This window comes from Barbus barbus (genome assembly GCF_936440315.1).
Source record: "Barbus barbus genome assembly, chromosome: 35".
NCBI classification, from domain to species: Eukaryota; Metazoa; Chordata; class Actinopteri; order Cypriniformes; family Cyprinidae; genus Barbus; species Barbus barbus.
The window spans coordinates 25605357-25625370 of NC_136763.1; the positions used below are offsets into that span (position 1 = coordinate 25605357).

Consider the following 20014-nt stretch of genomic DNA (forward strand, 5'->3'; position numbering starts at 1 on the left):
ACAAGTCAAAATGAAGTGAGTTTTTGCTTGAAACAAGCAAAATAATCTGCCAATGGGGTAAGTAAAATAATCTTGTTTTCTGTTTGAAATAAAATAATTTTTTCTTACCCCATTGGCAGATTATTTTGCTTGTTCTAAGCAAAAACTAAATTTTGACAGTAATTTTTACTTGTCTAGAAAATCCTACTTGATTTAAGAATTTTTTGATATATTGGCTGGAAACAATACAACAAATCTAAGTAAGAAAAGGGGGGAAGTCGTGGCCTAATGGTTAGAGAGTCGGACTCGTAATCCAAAGGTTGTGGGTTCGAGTCCCCGGCCGGCAGGGATTGTAGGTGGGGGGAGTGAATGTCCAGCGCTCTCTCCACCCTCAATACCACGACTGAGGTGCCCTTGAGCAAGGCACCGAACCCCCAACTGCTCCGGGTGTGTGTTCACGGTGTGTGTGTGTGTGTGTGTGTGTGTGCATTTGTTCACTACTCACTGCTGTGTGTGTGTGCACTTGGATGGGTTAAACGCAGAGCACCAATTTCGAGTATGGGTCACCATACTTGACAATACGTCACGACTAGACTAGAAAAACTAGTGTTCTGATCATTCTGGCCACCACTGTACAGTATATATCTGGTGTGGAGACTACAGAGATACATTTAATAAGATAATTTTTAATTTATTACAGTAATTAAAAATTGCCCTTACAAAAGGTGAATTTACAACAACAAAAAAGCCCTAGAAATCAATTCCAGGGGCAAATATGTTGCTTTAATGGAAAAGTTAATTTCTGACCCTGCTGCACAGCTACGTTTTTGGACTAGTGAGATTTAACTAAGCTATCAAAATGCAATGAAATGTCTTACTGCACATCATGATTGTGGCTGGTCTGGACGCATTGGGATTTGACTTGTTGGAGTCATGGTGCAAGTTTAGCAAAATAGACACTCGTGGGTGCAAGTTCTGACTTACATAACGGCGGGAGCCGTCATACTCGCAGCGCTCAATCTTATCAAGCGTAGCGTCCGAGAAATAGAGCTTCTCGGCACGATGGTCGATGGCGAGTCCATTGGGAGTGCGGATGTCACTGCCAATGATCACCAGGACATTGGCTCCGGACAGCTGGGCGCGCATGATACTGGGTGACTGCTCATTCCAGTTGGTCCAAAACATCAAGCTGGTGAAAAGCACAGGAATGTGAGTCAATGACAAACATTGAGTGTGATATCATCTTCACATCTTCCTAGTAGTGGCATCCTGAAAGCAACAGGACGTCCCTTCCAAAAGGGAACAGTTAGTGAATGTGTTTTGAATGTTGAAATAATGAGTTTGTAGTGAAATGAAAATCTCACTTCTGACATTCATCCAGGACGAACGCCCGTGGGTGGTCGTCCCCTGACATGGTGACCACAGTGTCCCGGTCAAAAGCCCCCCAGCGGCTCTGGTCCACAGTGTGGCGGGTGATGGTGGACGTGGTGTAACTGGTCCAGTATAAAGTGTCCAAGGCCCGATGATACGCCAACCCCTCCACTGACCCAACATCTGCAGACAGAAACATATGTGGAAAACATGATTAAAAAAATTGATTTTAACTAAAGATAGTAGAAATTATAGACAGCACTTTCATGGAATTTTTCAGCCGTTGAGCTGCTCAGTTGGTCTGCTTGGTCAGTATTGAGAATGTGATTATTTAACTTGACTACCCGTTGACTTTGGAAAGTATACGTTTTAGAGTGAGAAAGAGAGAGAAAAAAAAAAATCTAAAATTTAATTATATTATAATTCTAGGAAAAACATTGTTCATTAAAGCCCAAATCTGGCTGTTAACAAAGTTATTTTTCTTTCTTCCCTTTACACTAAGATTATAAAATCAAATCAAAACATTTACCATTATAAACTTCTTACTGTTTTTAACTTTTGAAGGAAATATCCTTTGAATTGAATTAATATTTCTTCAGTCTCAAACGACACTAAATATTAGTCAACAGCATTTATGTTGACGGAAAACTGCAAAATTAAACTAAATATTCACATATTTTAAATAATGTTTATATAATTTAAACATGTAGGCCAATCAACAAAAACTGCTTTTGTTGTGGAAACCTGCTTTCCTGAAGAAAAAAAAAAATACTACAGTATGTGTGCAAACAATACTGTCAATTCTTTATGCTTTAGTTATTTATTGTGCATGTTTAATGTGTTGCTAAAAGAATAGCGCATTCACACTATGACTTCACATTCAGTCTAGCAAGTCGTAATATCAATGCTGCATATACATCTGATTAATCTCAAATATCATTGGTTTTCAAATTTAGAAAAAGCATAAATCATATGGACTATGACTTGATTTTAATGCACTAATTAAGGCAATATTTGTGTTAGTTTTGGTGATCAGCAGTCACCTTCTTTCACTGTAAGCAAAAGAGCAGCATGGACATTTTTCAGAGTTTCTATTTTCATGTTTCACAGAAGAAAGTCCATCAAACAGCGTTAAAACAACATTGGGGTGAGAATATGGTGACAGATTTAATTTGGGGCTGAACTATCCCTTTAACAAATAAAAATAACAAACAGAGCGCAACTATGATGACGTAATGATTAAAAACAAAATGCCAACACTAAAACTGTAATAAATAAATCAGGACAGGTCATTTCTCCACAGACTAAGCTTTGACTGAGCGTGAAGCGACATGCAGAAAAGCTTCACATCCATGTGGAACTAGCTTGTTGTGTAGAGCGGTGCTCTATTTTGGATCATGTTTACATGCAATATCCAAATATGCGTGTTAGTCATGAGTCAATTATATCTGGCCAAAACAACCTCGAAAAACGGGGGAGGAAATGAAAGCAAATGATTCATTGTTTGTTTGTTCATTCATTACTGATGACGGTTCAAAGACAGATGTGTAGGATGTTAGAACTGAAATGTTTTGTTCTTTTAATCGCTAGATTTACGCCTGGCTTTAATTACATAACCAGTTCATAACCGGTGTAATGAAAACCACATGATAAAGAAAACAAAAGGAATTTAACATATAAAAAAGCCAAAAAGGACACATATTGTAAATGACGAAAACAGCTTTACTGCAAAAAAACCAAATAACCCACCTTTACAGAAAAACATGTTGGTCACTTGTCTTTTAATTTTGCTGGATTAAACTAGTAAATAAAAACTACATGACTACGCTTTGGGGTCTTCCATACACTATATCTAAACAAACTATTAATTGAATGTATAAATTTGCTACTTAAAAGTAAAAACAACTGGATATTATATTTGTACAGGGCAGGACTCTTTAAACACTATTGTTCATAACCACATTTCTGTAATAAAACGAAAGGATGTATAGCGAATCTGGTTTTGATTGTAGTTTCAGACAGACCAACTTTTTCACTTCAGACCAAGGAAGCCAACATTCTTTCAGGAGGCATTTTGGTCGAGAGTTTGCAATTATCATAATTATCCTTCACTCATATGGTGTTTGTGGCAACAGAAGAATAAACAGATACACACATCTTTCTTTGCTCAGTTCTCCAGCTGTGAGAGCCAAATGTCTTATGAAAGAATGAGTTTATTGTGCTCTCACAAAGGAACTGGCCGTGACTTCAGACTTTCCCGCTGGCTTTGTGTTGTTTTCTGTCCAGCTGTGAGCTGGTAATGGAGAGTTGGTGCTGCAATCAAACCTCTACTCCATATTCAAACACATAGACTTGTTTTGGGGACTGCAAAATAACTATACATGAACTCTATGACAGACTCTACAATCTTTTTTTCAACAATCTGAGATATCGTTGATGTCTGTACCACAAACAGTGTGCGTAAAATGCTATCATTAAGATACTGTAAAAGTTTTTAAATTAAGTGTGTATATATCAGTGTATATATCAGTATATATCAGTGTATATATCAGTCCCTCCAGGATTTCGTGGGACTTTTTTTCTGATTTTTGCGGCCTAAAATGACTCATTTTGCAAAGTATACCATGGAAAACATTCTTCTAACATTGTTATAACTTTTCTGACTTGGAGAACCATCGTAGGGCTCCAGACTAACATTTGAGGACACCAGTGCCATTAAGTTCTACAAAAGGTGGCACCAGCTCCTGACAGTAAACACTCACCCTAATCCCACATGTACATCTCGGAGCGCTGTGTATAACGGTGTCGCGTGATCGAGAGCAGCCCGAGCAGATAAATGGTCTGCGCCGTGTAGCCCAAATGAGTAGCGAGGATTTGTTTCTCTTTCGGTTTGTTTGTCCAATCGGGCATGATGAGAATGCAAGGCTGTTCCTTCCATTTTTCAAACTGAGAAACCCAGACAGCACACGTACGTCTGCAAAATGTCTGTTAAAGATCTCTTGATCTGGAAAGCATCTGCTGTCTACAAACGTATTGCAGATGAGCAAACACCCTAAAAAATAAGTTTTGCAGATGTATGAAAGTAAGTAACATGACATACGGCCAAGTATGGTGACCCATACTCAGAATTCGTGCTGTGCATTTAACCCATCCAAAGTGCACACACAAAGCAGTGAACACACACCCGGAGCAGTGGGCAGCCATTTATCCTTGGGGGGTTCGGTGCCTTGCTCAAGGGCACCTCAGTCGTGGTATTGAGGGCGGAGAGACATTGTACATTGTGGCTGTACATTCACTCCCCCCACCTACAATCACTGACGGCCCAAGACTCAAACCCACAACCTTTGGATTACGAGTCCGACTCTCTAACCATCAGGTCACGACTTCCTATCAGTACCTTTCTTTGACTGAATGCACGTTGTGATGCCATCACGGGACGCGTCTAAGCTCAAAATGTGCAGCAAATCTGCAGCAATTACAAACATTTGCGATAAATTCAGCGATCGCAGAATCGCAAAATCCTGGAGGGACTGATATGTTAATATTTTTGAACAATTCTTAGTCTGAAATACATATCTTGTAAATATATAACTTTTTTACTAGGGATATTTTGAATTAATTTATATTTTCCGTTATCATTTTTATTTTTGTTAAAATTTTAAGAATTCTGTTGTGTGTTTTTATCTTTTTTATTATTTGTCTATATTATTTTTTTAAATTAATTTTATGTCAGTTTTAGTTTGAGTTATTTTAGTACATCAAGTCGACATCTAGCCGAAAAAAAAAAATATATAAATTGAGAGAATTAAAGGGGTCCTACTATGCTTTTTCACTTTTTGAATTTTAGTCAGTGTGTAGTGTGTATGTTTGGGCATAAAACGATCTACAAAGTTACAAATCTCAAAGTCCACTCCAAAGGGAGATATTTTGTTTTTAAAAAAATCCCTTTTCAAGAACTACAGCGACCGGCTCGTTTGGACTACAAAGTTGCTTTCCTGTATTTATGACATCACAAATTGTAAATCCCGCCTACAGAAATTTGAATGGTTGGGGGCTGAGGAGCACGTTTCAAAGTGGAAACCCAGTGTTTTTATATCACTGTATTTCTGATGGAAACCAACTATTTTCAGAAAATGTTGGATGTCATTTTCATTTAATCTTGCATGTAATGTCTGATAAAGCATCGTTTGTGAGCAGAGCTCTGCTTTGTGTGCAGCGTTACCGGACAAACCTCGCTCTCTCCCGCTCCACCAGAGCTTCCTGCTGGCAGAGAATTCATTTGCATATATATGCCGCCACAAATAGTGTAAGTCTGTGGGACTATTTATAAATAAATTCAACTGTATAACAGTTTCAGTGCAATTAATGTTATAATGTTAGAATTAAAGAACAATCTGTACATAGTCAACGCAGTTATTATTAAGCTGTTGTTGACATCCCATCTAAAACCTGATTTAGCCAAAAAAACAACAACTATAACATTACCACTTTAATATGTCTTGCAATATCCGTGCATGCAAAGGTTCTGCACGATCCTCTTGTTCAATATTCTCGGGGTCTGAACTGATATGGCAGTACTGAAACGCCATCTAAGCTGTTAACCAATCACAACGCACTGGGACAGCTAACCAATCACAACACATTTCATTTTTCGGAAGGCGGGCCTTCATCAAACCCAGAACTAATCGAGTCGTTTGTGTCAGGCTGGGGAGAAAGGTATTGTAATAATGTAAATGATGTGAAAAATAATGTGATTTTCGAACCACCAAGCATGAGAGCATGTTCTAGTACACCCCAAAAACTAAATCAAGACTTTATAAAAGAGCATAATAGGACCCCATTAAGGTAGAGAGACATCATTATTTGAAACTCACTCTCGACGACTGTCTTCCGGTCTGACCCATCGTCATTGATCTGCTGAATATTTCCAAAGTGGATGTCGCTGTAGAAGATCCGATTGGCTCCTCTTCCGCCGCCTCCACGGTAATCGAACGTTAGCGCGATGACGTTCTTCATGTGGTCAGGATCTTCAAACGGTTTGATGGGTGCGTTGAGGTTGTATTCATCCGATAAGTGCACGCTCTTTAATATTGTACGTTCTGAATACAGCAGGTATCCGTCGTAGTCACGGCAACTCTGACCGTCCTCGGCAAGCATTCCGTGAGCGCAAGCACACGTTCTCTGTCCGTTACCACGGTAAAGACACAGCTGCTGGCAGCCACCGTTGTTGCTCTTGCAGATATTAGTTCCTGCAGAGAGATTGGTTTGAAAGAATTAAGAAATACTGCAACTAAGACAAATCTGAATCTAGTTCATAGATTCAATTCTGTTGGCATTAGCATGAAAACAATATGCAAAGTTAGCGACTTAATCAAGAGCTGAGATATCAACATGTTGACTATTTTATTTAAAACCGTTGTTTTGAACAATAAAGAAAAAGGGGGAAAAAAATCTGAATATAAATAATTTCAATTTTGTTATCATTATATATTCATATATTATTAATAATAATATATTATTCTTACTGTATATATGTTAAAATGATATATTATTATAAAGTTTTAAAAATACTATTAAGCAGTGAAGCAGAGAGGTACAATAACAATAAAACATTACAAGTGCTATTTTAGTATCACTGATAATTTTTGATTGAGATTAATAGGTTTTTACACATTTATTTTTATTTATAGAATTTTAATTAGTTTTTATTTTTGTATTTTCCATTTTATATTTGGTTAAAGTTTTAGTAATATTTAGCTATTTATTTATGTCTAGATATTTTAATAAATTTTTTGTTATTAACTTTATATATTTTAGTACATCAAGTTAAACAAAATGAAAATGAGAAATGATTGCCTTAAAAAATTGGTAAATATAAACATTTCTCTGCATAATTAATGTTGTATTAGAAGTTGTTTTACAGCACATTCTTGCAAGAACAAAGTCATTTAACACTCACCTTGTTGTCGCGCTCTGTTAAAGACCTTGATGTCTTTGAGTTGGACGCCGATGCCTGTCCTCAGACTTACTGAATCGGTTGCATTGTCTTTACTGCCACGCTTTATTGAACCATTCGCATGAGTCCTAAAGAAATAGCATGTTCTTTTTTAGTAAATAAATAAAATAATAATTGTGATGTGCAACTTACAAATGTATAGTTATTTGGAATACTTTTAACATATAGAAATTGGACACTTCAGCTTTAACATCCTCTGGTTGAACAAAGTTCAAAGGCTCTTTAAATAGGGATAGCAAATAAAATAAAGTTGTATTAAACAATGCTGTAGATTAAACATCATGCTGGTGATGAGGAATAGTTTACAAGTGTACAAGCTTTCACTGACCGGTCGCTCCAGTATATGTAGCTCTCAAACACAGATACGGAGAACATGTCCATGTTGTTGCTGGAAAGCACCACCTCTCTGTTCTCTCCCGTCTCCAGGTTAATACGCTCAATCTTATCCGTGCGCGCGTCACACCAGTACAGAAAACCCTCCTACAGGACACACAGACAATGACCACAAATTTAGTCAGTGTTATTGTGTTTAATATGCATCTATATTAAGTCATCAGTTAATAAGAGAAAGCTGCTTGAAGTTTCTAGTACACTTATTCATGTAATATCCAAATATGTCATCAGCTTTTATCAAACTATAGTAAGCTGTCCATCTAGACAGAACAAACAGCAGCCATCAGCCAAGTGTTAAATCATGCTAGAAACATGCTAAAACATGTTAGCATTGTGTTGATTCATGATGAAAACATGCTAGCAATGTGCTAAAACATGTAGCAATGTACTAATTTATGATAGAAACATGCTAAATCATGCAAACAATGTGCTTAATTCATTCTAAATTCATTCAGTGCTATCTATCTATCTATCTATCTATCTATCTATCTATCTATCTATCTATCTATCTATCTATCTATCTATCTATCTATCTAGATAGATAGATAGATAGATAGCTATCTAGCTATCAATTTATCATTTTGCTGTCTGATAGACGGTCTTAAAACCTTCAAACTTCAAACTTTTAAAACTGCTTCAAACCTAAAATCTTCAGACTTCCACTAATCTACTTCTAACTTTCTGAACAGGTTTTCTCAAACCAACATCAAAGTTTACCTGTCAAACTTTACTATCTAGTTTCATTATTTTTTTATCTTCATTTACAAGTGATAACATCACAATTCTAGCTTTATTGAGCGTTGGTGCCAACTGTCCCTTTGTGGCACCCGGTGGTGATTTCTTGGGTTGTATTTACCTCCGTGGACAAAGGTGAAAAAACATTATGAATGAATTAATAAATAAATAAATAAAGAATGGTTAAAAAAATTTATCAATCTAATTATAATGGATTTCATCCAATATGTCACTATATATACTTTTCTGCTTATTTAAGTATTGCATAATAAGCTTAGCAATATGCTACTGTGGGTAGACAGCGAATCAATTCATGATTCATTTTCAATTTGGTTCAGGAATGCAAATTCAGAACGATTTGATTAGGTCCAATTCATGATATTTAGTTCAGTTCAATTTTGATTAATAATTTCGTTTTTTAAATTACGGTATGGAAATGCTTCTCCTGATACGTTTATTCTATAGAAAATGCTATGAGTTTTTCATGTAAAAAACAAATAAAAACATTTTAAATTATTCTTAACTGAAGCAAGTGATTCACAATTTAAAATTCATGCTTCAAGATCAATGAATTGTCAGAATTTGCAATCAATGCATCAATAAACAAGTGAATGGCTACACCCCTAGTGCTTATTACCGTATTGTTTGTCCAAACCACTGTTATAAGTTCCCTGATGTCTCCTTGCATACAGCTATTAGGTATGTCAAGCAGATATCCGCGAGTTAAGGGCGAGAGCAGCTCGCAGTACAAGCAGTGTGGCTGCATGTGACACACACAGCTTGTGCACGTCCTGCTTGGGAGCGGCGCACGCCTAGTCGGCACTCAGGAAAAAAAAAAGCGCCGGCTCGGCGCTTCGTGTTTCATCCTCGGAGAAGGGTAAGTGTGAGAGCACAGAGGCTCCACCCCCTCAGTTCCCCCGGTATGAGGAGCTGTTGCAGGTGATGAGGTCTTCCTCCTGGACGCCCCGCTTGCGCCTTCTGGCCTGTTCGGTACCAGGAGGCCCGTACACAAGCGGTGGCGTTTCAGAGGTTCCTGCCTCGCCGCTCTTCAACTCAGGTGGCTGCTGGATTGGAGCAGCCCCAGCCACGTGCTAGCTCCTCGTACAGGGAGGTGAAAAACAGACCGTCAGGTCGGACCTGTGGGTCGTACTTCAGGCTAAGAAGCCCTCGGCCAAAAAGCCCTGACGCTCATGACCCAGAGCTTATGAGGGCACCCCCCTCTGGGGAAGAGCAGCGTTCACCGCAGTGCATGGTGCCCATCTCTCCTCGGTGCCCTCAGGAGATCGGTCTGCCAACCCTGCCTTCCGCCCGGAGATGTAGCAGGGCTGAGATGCTCGCCACCCCTTCGGGGGTTCTCTAGAGCAGCCGTTCCCTGCCGGTGTGCCGTTCCAGGGCACCGAACTAGCCGTTCTGATTACACCAGAGGCCAGTCTCGAGAGACTGGTTCCCTTAGTTGACTATTTAGCAGCGTGGAAACTACTGCCAGATGTGTCTCCATGGGTCCTGCACACTGTAGAGAGAGGACACTGAATCCAGTTCGGTTCTCCTCTGCCTTGATTCAACGGGATGTATCCCACTCTGGTGGGTCCCGAGCAGGCTCTGGTAATGGAACGAGAAGTAGATACTCTCTTAAGGAAGGAGGCCATTGAGGTGGCCCTCCTCAAGAGAGAGGTTGGGTTCTACAGCCGGTACTTCATAGTCCCAAAGAAGGATGGAGGGTTCCGTCCCATTTTAGATCTGCATCAGTTGAACCGTTCAGTCAGCAGACTGAAGTTCAAGATGCTAACAAACAGGTCGTGTCGCAGATAAGGTCCGAGGACTGGTTTGTCAAGATCGATCTAAAAGATGCATATTTCCATGTCTCCATCCTTCCCACTCACAGGAAGTTCCTGAGGTTTGCTTCAGGGGCGAAGTTTAGCAGTATCGGGTTCTTCCCTTTGGCCTAGCACTGTCACCTCGCACTTTTACGAAGTGTGTGGATGCCGCATTAGCTCCGTTGCTGCTACAAGGCATCCGCATACTCAGTTACATCGATGATTGGTTGATTCTCGCTCAATCGAGATGTTGTTCTCACTCACATGAAAGTGTTGGGGTTAAGACAGAACGCCAAGAAGAGTGTGCTTTCTCCGTTACAGAGAACCACTTATCTTGGTGTGGGATCACGATGCAGGCACGTATGTCCCCTGCTCGAATCGAGTCGATCCTCACGGCAGTCAGGAGAGTGAAAGATGGCCAGTCACTCACTGTCAAGCAGTTTCAGAGACTGCTGCGTCCAATGTGATACCTATTGGCCTGCTGTACATGAGACCCCTACAGTGGTGGCTCAAGACCAAGGGATTCTCCCCGAGGGGAAACCCGCTTCGCATGATCAAGGTCACGCGGCGGTGCCTACGTGCCTTAAACATGTAGAGACAACCTTGGTTCTTGTCTCAGGGCCCGGTGTTGGAGCTCCGTGACGGATGCGTCTCTCACCGGTTGGGGTAAGGACATGAGTGGCCACCCTGCCCGTGGTCTGTGGAGTGGTCGCCATCTCACATGGCACATCGATTGGCTGGAGATTCTGGCTGTGTTTCAGGCTCTGAAACACTTTCTCCTGGACCTAAGAGATCACTATGTGTTGGTGCGCACGAACAACACAGTGGTGGTCTCTTGCATCAACCCCCAAGGGGATCTGCGGTAGCGCCCCCTGTACAGGCTGGCGCACCAGATCCTTGTGTGGTCCCAGGGCAAACTCCTCTCACTGAGAGCAGTGTACATCCCTGGGCATCTCAATGTGGGAGCAGACATCCTGTCGAACAGGGGCAGAGGTCCGGGGAATGGATGATTTGGAGAGTGTTTGGTGGACCACACAGGTGGACCTCTTCACTATTCAGGAGACAGCGCAATGTCCACTCTGGTACTCTCTAACTCATTCAGATTCATGGGGGCTGGATGCCATGGTACAGACGTGGCCGAGGCTTCGTCTGTACGTTTTTCCCTAGATCGCTCTGCTCCCAGGAGTTCTGGTGAGAGTGCGCCAGAACGAGGTCAGTCTACTTCTGGTAGCACCGTTCTGGCCGGGCCGAGTATGGTTCTCGGATCTGATTTCTCTCCTCGACGGCTCTCCATGGGGGATTCCCGTCAGGAGGGATCTCCTCTCACAAGCGGGGATCTATCATCCCTGCCCGGAGATGTGGAAGCTGTGGGGGTGTCCCCTGAGGGGGCGCAACTCATAGCTTCCGGTCTCTCAACCGAGGCTGTTGAGACCATCCTCCAATCCAGAGCTCAATGAGGAAACTGTACGCCTTGAAGTGGAAACTTTTCACTTCATGGTGCGGAGACCTCCAGCCTACCCAGTTAACAGCATGAGGAAATTGTACGCCCTGAAGTGAAGTGTCACTTCATGGTGTGGAGGTTGCCAGCTCGACCCACTCAACTGCCCGATTGATACAGTTCTGGAGTTCATGCAGGCCTGTTCCTCCGCAGGGTTAACCCAGTCCACTTTGGAGGGTTACGTGACGGCAATTCGGCCTACCACACCTCTCTTGGTGGGCAATCAGTGGGTAGACACCCCCTAGTTACACGTTTCCTCCGCGGTGCGCTGAGGCCTCCAGTACGGCCAGTCGTACTGCAGGCCTTCTGTCCAGCAAAACCATAACTGTATGTGTCCAGTGTGAGCAATGGACATATACGTCCACAGAGCTGCCATGTGGAGAAGGGTGGACCAATTGATAGTTTGCTATGGTCCCCCTAAGAGGGGTCTGCCTGCTACGAAGCAGACCCTCAGTCAGTGGATTGTGGATGCTATCAACTGCCTATGAGTTCTCTCAGCTCCACTCGTAGATGGGAGTCAGAGCTCATTCAATACGAAGTGTGGCGGCCTCCAAGGCCTTTCTCTCAGGTGTCCCAATACAGGACATCTGCAACCCTGCGGGATGGTCTATGCCCCTGAACTTTTTCAGGTTTTATGGCCTTGACATACGGGCCACTCCAGGCTCTTACATTTACATTTACATTTATGCATTTAGCAGACGCTTTTATCCAAAGCGACTTACATTGCATTCAAGTTACAGTTTTTACATTTTATTAGCTCTCTTCCGTCCTTTCAGCCTAGATGTGCTCCGGAGGGATACACACTGGGCAGAGACTGGTAAGTCTGGCAGCATGGATATCTCGTTCCCCTAGCATTCTCGGATGTAGCTCGAGTTCCTGAAGAGGAATGTCTCAGGTTACGTATGTAACCCTAGTTCCTTGAGGGAACGAGACGCTGCGTCTCGATGCCACTCTTCCTGCATCCCTGCCAGCGCTTGCTTCATTCCTAGAAGCTTCACCGCACGTGCTTTTATACCAGCTGGTTATTACGTCACCCCGTCCGTGACGTCTCGCCCATCCATTGGATAGGTTGTACATGATATTCAAAGCCGCTCACGCTGAAGGCGTTCCCCTAGCGTTCTCGGACACAGCGTCTCGTTCCCTCGAGGAACTCAAGTAGGGATAACTGCAGGCTTGAGCAATGGGCGTGGTGAAAGGTTAGGGCGTGCCAAAAGGTAGGGGCGTGGAGAAAGGTCTTAATGATTGGTCGACAAAGCTGTCTGTCAGGGTGTGGGGGTAGGGTTAGGGGTAGATTTTGTTGTACTGATTCACCTTTCGGAACGCCTCATTTCAGCACGCCCATTGCTCCAGGCTGCAGCTACCCCCGTCTCGAGGAACTAGGGTTACATACGTAACCTGAGATGTTTTTTTCTTGGAACTATATCTGAAAAAACTAAGTCGTCTTATATTCAGGATCTAGACTTTTACATGTCAATAATACATCCACAACAATAGGTGGCACCAAATACGCGTGTGTTGTAATAATGTTAGAAGATCGCAAGTGAAAGCAAAAGAAAAAGAAAAGCTTACAGCGGCATTGAGTCCTGACTGTCAGCCTGATGGAACCAAACGTCCTCTATCAGTGATTTTAAAATGTAAGACAGTAGCCTACCCAGATTTGAAGGCTACAATAAGGTTTCACTTCTACTGATAATGAAATTTTGGTAGGCTACTATGAGATGGATAGCCTAATTGTTATATGATTTAGATGGGCTACCTGTTATTTTTATGGTATATCAAAAAGTGTATATTTTAAATGTGATTGTTGGTACATTTTACCAGTATTTACCATACATTCAAAACAAAAATTAAAATAGGAAAAAAAATATGCAATATGAAACTAATTTAAGAAAAAATGTTTTTCTTAATAAAACACAAGATTTGGTTTTCAAATGCCTTTTCCAAAAGGTACATCTTGAAAAAGGGGGGTCGTCTTATTTATGTCAACCCTGTGTCAATCTACCGTATTGACCCGAATATAAGACGACCCTGATTATGTGTCCTACGAACCTGATAGTCAATGGAGATGCCGTTGGGCCAGCTAATACTGACGTTCACCAGCACGGCTCTGTTAGATCCATCTAGACGAGATCTTTCTATGCGTGGATACTGTCCCCACTCCGTCCAAAACAGATACCTGCACACACAACAAGCCATGAGGAGAGAGCTGCTTCATTCATGCCGCCAAAATGCACAATAACAGACAGGAAGTTACTCAGATCTCACCCTTTCTCAGGATGTACAGCAATGGCCCGAGGTTTGTCCAGTCCTTGGGAGATGACCACATATCGAAACGAGCCATTCAATCTGGCAACCTCAATCACATCAAAGCCCTGGTCTGTCCAGTAGATGTTTCCTACAGCACACAGAGGAGCAAAGTTTTGCTCATCAGTATTGTAATAAAGCTGTAAATGTACCTGAAAGTGGCAAAACTGTCTGTGCTTGAGACTCACCGGCGATCCAGTCGACAGCGATGCCCTCCACACGGCCGATGCCGTTAGTGATGATGTCCTCTCTCCACGTCTGATCTCTCTTAGCTCTGCTAATGGTGCTCAAACCCATGTCAACCCAATAGATGGTGTCATTATCTACATGATGACAGAAAGAAAAATTGTATGAATTATTAAAAAAGATTTACAGTTGACAGTTACTGGGGACAGTTTTTTTATGTTTATAATACATTGTATATTGACACCAGAACCTAAAAATAACTCATGGCTGTAAGATAGTTGCTGGATGCTACTGCAGCACTGCTAAATCACACAATATAATAACAGATATGACATGAAATGCTCATCATCTGTCTGCATAGCATCCTTTGAGGCCACTACAGTTTTCCCAATATCAGAATCCCAATAGATATCAGGAACCAGTACATTTTTACAATTCTTGATACCTATTTGAATATCCTAATATGCCACAATATGCTACTGAACTCACTCACTCAAAAGAAAAAATAAAAATAAAAAAATTAACGCAACAGAATGTCAAGAAATTCACAAACAAACCAAAAAAAAAAAAATGCTTCCAGTAATTATTAAACTACATAATAATACAATTAAAAGGCAAAACTACAGGCAAGATAATTAATTATAAAAAAATATAAAAGGATACAAATGAAGTAAATTGTGTTTACATTTTTTTTTCATACATCACAATATATATAAGACACAGGGTGCTTTTTGAAGCCAAAATATACGTACTACAACAGCAAAAACCAGACTAGAACATATTCATAAATATTAAATTTACTGACAGACAAACATACTTTATTCTTATTTGTAAGGTGTTTCAGACTTTTCCAGCCCAATTTAACACCTGATCATATTATCCCACTCTTGTTCATCTGAAAACATGGGGGTTATAAATCATTAGTGTTGAGCCTCACCAGCATGAAAATCAATCCCAACGGCGAGTGATGTTCCTGAAACCGGTACAAGGGCATCGGATTTGTCAGCGGGGTCCAGTGGGATTCCTCTAATGCCCTCATGAACAGAGTACAGCAAGAAAGAGCCCACACCTGGAATCAACACAACGATCACCACGCTTCAGGCTGTTTCTTCAAATACAGGCCTTAATTCATTTCTACTTTTCAAATTTCTTTATGTATAGATTTTATTGTTTTATCCTTGTTTTTCCCTCCACAACTAATCTTAATATACATTGCCGTTCAAGGTTTTGAAGGTTTGCTCACCAAAGTTGCAGTAAAAACTAATAATGTGAATAATTAGGTCGGCAGTCGTGGCCTAATGGATAGAGAGTTGTACTTGTAACCTGAAGGTCGTGGGTTCGAGTCTCAGGTCTGGCAGGGATTGTAGGTGGGGGAGTGAATAACCAACACTCTCTCCACCCTCAATACCACGACTGAGGTGAGACCCTTGAGCAAGGCACCGAACCCCCAACTGCTCCCCGGGCGCCGCAGCATTGGCTGCCCACTGCTCCGGGTGTATGTTCACTACTGTGTGTACACTTGGATGGGTTAAATGCAGAGCACAAATTCTGAGTATGGGTCACCATACTTGGCCAACCACCCTTTCCCTAAATATAATACCTTTTTTCAATTGATCCTGTGATAAAAGCTGAATTTTCAGGATCATTACTCCAGTCTTCAGTGTCACATGATCCTTCAGAAATCATTCTTAATATGTTGATTAATCAATACTGAAAACAGCCGACGCCGCATATTTTATGAAAACCGAATAGATACTTTTATTTTTTCAGGATTCTTTGATGCATAGAATGTTAAAAAGAACAGCATTTATTTGAAATGGAAATCTTTAATGACATTATCTATGTCTTCATCACTTATGATCAATTTAATGTGTCCTTGCTGAATTTGCTGAAAAAAGTTAATAATTGACAATTTATAAAAAGTGTGAAAGTTTAATTATGTGTACTTAAGATACATAAAATGCAATCTATAAAGATTTTTTAGATATAATATATATTTTTAGATGCAATTTATAATGTTATATCTAAAAATGGGTCCGTTTCATAATTTTTCAGGTAAAAACATCCAGTTAAAGCAACACCCATGGGTTTACCCCATGCATTTATGCTGTTACAATTTAATGTGTGATATTTTTTAAATACATGTATTAGCTATTATTTAAAAAGTTTTTTTGTTGACTACAAAACATTTTGTAGAATATTTAACTAATAAATTGGGAGTTGCAGAAAAACAATGGAAAAACCTACAGCATTGAACTGACTTCTAATATTATTGTGCTGTTTTCTGCTCCTCTGTAAGTTTGGTATGGTGTTTCCAGCTGTTCTCTGAAGGAAATGCAAACACTGTGGTCTATTGTACCTCCACGTCATTTTCTCAAAAGGAAGTCACACATAATTGAGAGTCTGAATGTCAGGTGTGTATTGTGTGTGAATGTCAGCTTCGTACCCTCACAGGACTGCTGTCCGCTTCTCAGGCTGTATCCCGCGGTGCACATGCAGGAGCGGGTGGTGGGAGACGTGGGCAGACACAGCTGAGAGCAGTCACCATTGTTGTTACTGCACATGTTTGAACCTGATGATACAACACACATAGTCAAGGCCAGCAAACTCAGTTTACCTAGGGGACGGATTTCAGTACAAAAGCGCTGCATCTAACAAACCACCCACAATTCAGTTTAACCAGAGGTAATCTGCACTAACTCTGTAAAGTAATGTGCCATAAGCATTTAAATTAAGGAATAGTTCATGAAAATATTCGGAAATTGTACTAACCCTCAGGCCATCCAACATGAAGAGAGAAATGCAGCATTCCATTTCTGTCTCAACAACGGTTCCTCTGCAGTGAATGGGTGCCGTCAGAATGAGAGTCCAAACAGCTGATAAAAGCATCACAATAATCCACACCACTCCAATCTATCAATTAACATCTGGTGAAAGGAAACGCTGCGTGCTTTTAAGAAATAAATCCATCATTATAAAATGTTTAAGACATTGTTTTGGAGTCCACAATCCATAATATTGCTTTCTCCAGAGAAAAAGTCATCTGGTCTGAATCAGGAGAGACATCTGCACAGATCAAGCACTGTTTACAAACCAAATCTGTTCAAAACAGATCTAAACAAATATGTGGGTGGATTTTGATGTGAGAGGACAACAATGGATGAAGCTTTTCACTGGAGGAAGCGTTAATATTATGGACTCATATTTTAGCCAGAGTTAAAAGACTTTAATTATGAATTTGTTTCATACAAACATGCAGCTTTTTGCTTCACAAGATGTTCATTGATGGACTGGAGTTGTGTGGTTTAGTTGTGGATTATTGTGATGTTTTTATCAGCTGTTTGGACTCTCATTTTGGCGGCACCCATTCACTGCAGAGGATCCACTGGTGAGTAAGAGATTTAATGATAAATTTATTGAAATCTGTTCAGATGAAGAAACAAACATCTACATCTTGGATGGCTTGAAAGTGAGTACATATTCAGTAAATTTCTTTTTTGTGTTTGTCGCTTTAAATTAAGTCAAAGTCATTATTTTTAGCACAAACAATCATTTTTTCAATGCTAATGAGGCTCAATGTAGGCACAATGAAAATTGCAATTTGCACTCAACACAGATATTTTTGTCTGTCAACTGATTAATTCCTTAGACACTGCATGCAGTTGATTCTTTAACCTGTCTGCACGGTCTCATTGTAGATCTTCATGTGCATCATGGGAGACGTGCTGTTTCTCAAGATCTTCCAGTCTCCTCCATCACTCTTATCACAGGTGCCGATCTCATCCGTGCCCTGATCTGCCCACCACAGCTTATCCCCTACACAACATCAGTCAAAACATTATTATTTCAAAAACGATAGCCAATGAAACGATCAGTGCTATATTTACCCATAATGGCCAGCGCAGAGGCTTTGTTCAGTTTGCCTTTGACAGCGTCTAACACCTCCAGTCCTGATCCATCCAGCTTACAGCGGTTAATGGTGCTGTTTCCTGAGCTGATCCAGTACAGGCGCTCTGTGTCATGGTCTATGGACAGACCTGCAGCACAGACACAGACCAACAGCTTGCAACTACATGTCAACTAGCAGTCATTAGAGTATTAGTGGACTGTCTGCTTAATATCTTCTAACACTTTATTTTGATGGGTCCACAACATACAACATACTGACTGTGAGAAACTTTGCAAGTATATGCCAACTTATTCTACTAACACTAAACCTAACCTATCAGTCTACTCTGAGAGTTAGTAGACATGTAGTTGCAAAGTTATTTATACAGTAGTTAGTAGAATGTCTAAAGTGGACTATCAAAATAAAGTGTAACCGTGCTTTATAATTCTCAATGGTTTCTGAACTGTTTAAAAATGTTTTACTGTTTTATACTAAAGCACTGCACAATTTATTATACAGAAGGTCATCAGACACATTGGGTCTCATTTACTAACCACACATAAGCATACAGGTAACAGTTTACAATTTGTTAACTACATTAATTAACAAGGAAAAATACTTCTAAAGCATTATACATAATTAAAACTAATAGTTGCTTCTGGTACAACCTGAATTCTAGAAATGTTGGGACGTTTTTTAAATTTGAATAAAATTAAAACTAAAAGAATTTCAAATCACGAGCCAATATTTTATTCACAACAGAACATAGATAAAATTAATGTTTAAACAGATAAATTTAGCAAATTTATGCACAAAATGAGCTCATTTCAAATTTGATGCCTGCTACAGGTCTCAGAATAGTTGGGATGGGGGCATGTTTACCATGGTGTAGCATCTTCTCTTCTTTTCAAAACAGTTTGAAGACGTCTAGGCATCGAGGTTATGAGTTTCTGGAGTTTTGGTGTTGGAATTTGGTTCCATTCTTGTCTGATATAGGTTTCCAGCTGCTGAAGAGTTTGTGGTCGTCTTTGACGTATTTTTCGTTTAATGATGCGCCAAATGTTCTCTATAGGTGAAAGATCTGGACTGCAGGCAGGCCAATTCAGCACCTGGACTCTTCTACTACGAAGCCATGCTGTTGTAATAGTTGCAGTGTGTGGTTTTTGCATTGTCCTGCTGAAATACACAAGGCCTTCCCTGAAATAGACGTCATCTGGAGGGGAGCATATGTTGCTCTAAAACCTTTATATACCTTTCAGCATTCATAGTGCCTTCCAAAATATGCAAGCTGTCCACACCGTATGCACTTGTGCACCCCCATACCATCAGAGAAGCTGGCTTTTGAACTGAACTCTGATAACATGCTGGAAGGTCTCTCTCCTCTTTAGCCCGGAGGACACAGCGTCCGTGATTTCCAACAAGAATGTCAAATTTGGACTCATCTGACCATAGAACACTTTTTCACTTTGAAACAGTCCATTTTAAATAAGCCTTGGCCCACAGGACACGACGGCGCTCCTGGACCATGTTCACATATGGCTTCCTTTTTGCATGATAGAGCTTTAGTTGGCATCTGCAGATGGTACGGCGGATTGTGTTTAAAGTGGTTTCTGGAAGTATTTCTGGGCCCATTTAGTAATGTCAATGACAGAATCATGCCGATGAGTGATGCAGTGTCGTATGAGGGCCTGAAGACCACGGGCATGTTTTATACTAAAGCACTGCACAAGGTCTTTGGCCTTGTCCCTTACACACAGATATTTCTCCAGTTTCTCTGAAATTTTTGATGATGTTATGCACTGTAGATGAAGAGATTTGCAAAGCCTTTG

General features: G+C 40.6%; 1 protein-coding gene across 1 annotated transcript in view; it reads right to left on the reverse strand.

Moving 5' to 3' along the window:
- The window catches only part of LOC306855133 (low-density lipoprotein receptor-related protein 1-like), a 215270-nt gene that overhangs the window by 73905 nt on the left and 121351 nt on the right, over nucleotides 1-20014 (reverse strand). Inside the window, exons 33-44 of the mRNA XM_079393583.1 lie at nucleotides 18184-18333; nucleotides 17972-18112; nucleotides 16743-16868; nucleotides 15234-15365; nucleotides 14299-14433; nucleotides 14072-14201; nucleotides 13856-13982; nucleotides 7695-7846; nucleotides 7310-7434; nucleotides 6225-6599; nucleotides 1344-1533; nucleotides 964-1168 (exon numbers count right to left, since the gene is read on the reverse strand). Coding sequence (XP_079249709.1) covers nucleotides 964-1168; nucleotides 1344-1533; nucleotides 6225-6599; nucleotides 7310-7434; nucleotides 7695-7846; nucleotides 13856-13982; nucleotides 14072-14201; nucleotides 14299-14433; nucleotides 15234-15365; nucleotides 16743-16868; nucleotides 17972-18112; nucleotides 18184-18333 — 1988 coding nt within the window. The remainder of the gene's footprint in view (nucleotides 1-963; nucleotides 1169-1343; nucleotides 1534-6224; nucleotides 6600-7309; nucleotides 7435-7694; nucleotides 7847-13855; nucleotides 13983-14071; nucleotides 14202-14298; nucleotides 14434-15233; nucleotides 15366-16742; nucleotides 16869-17971; nucleotides 18113-18183; nucleotides 18334-20014) is intronic.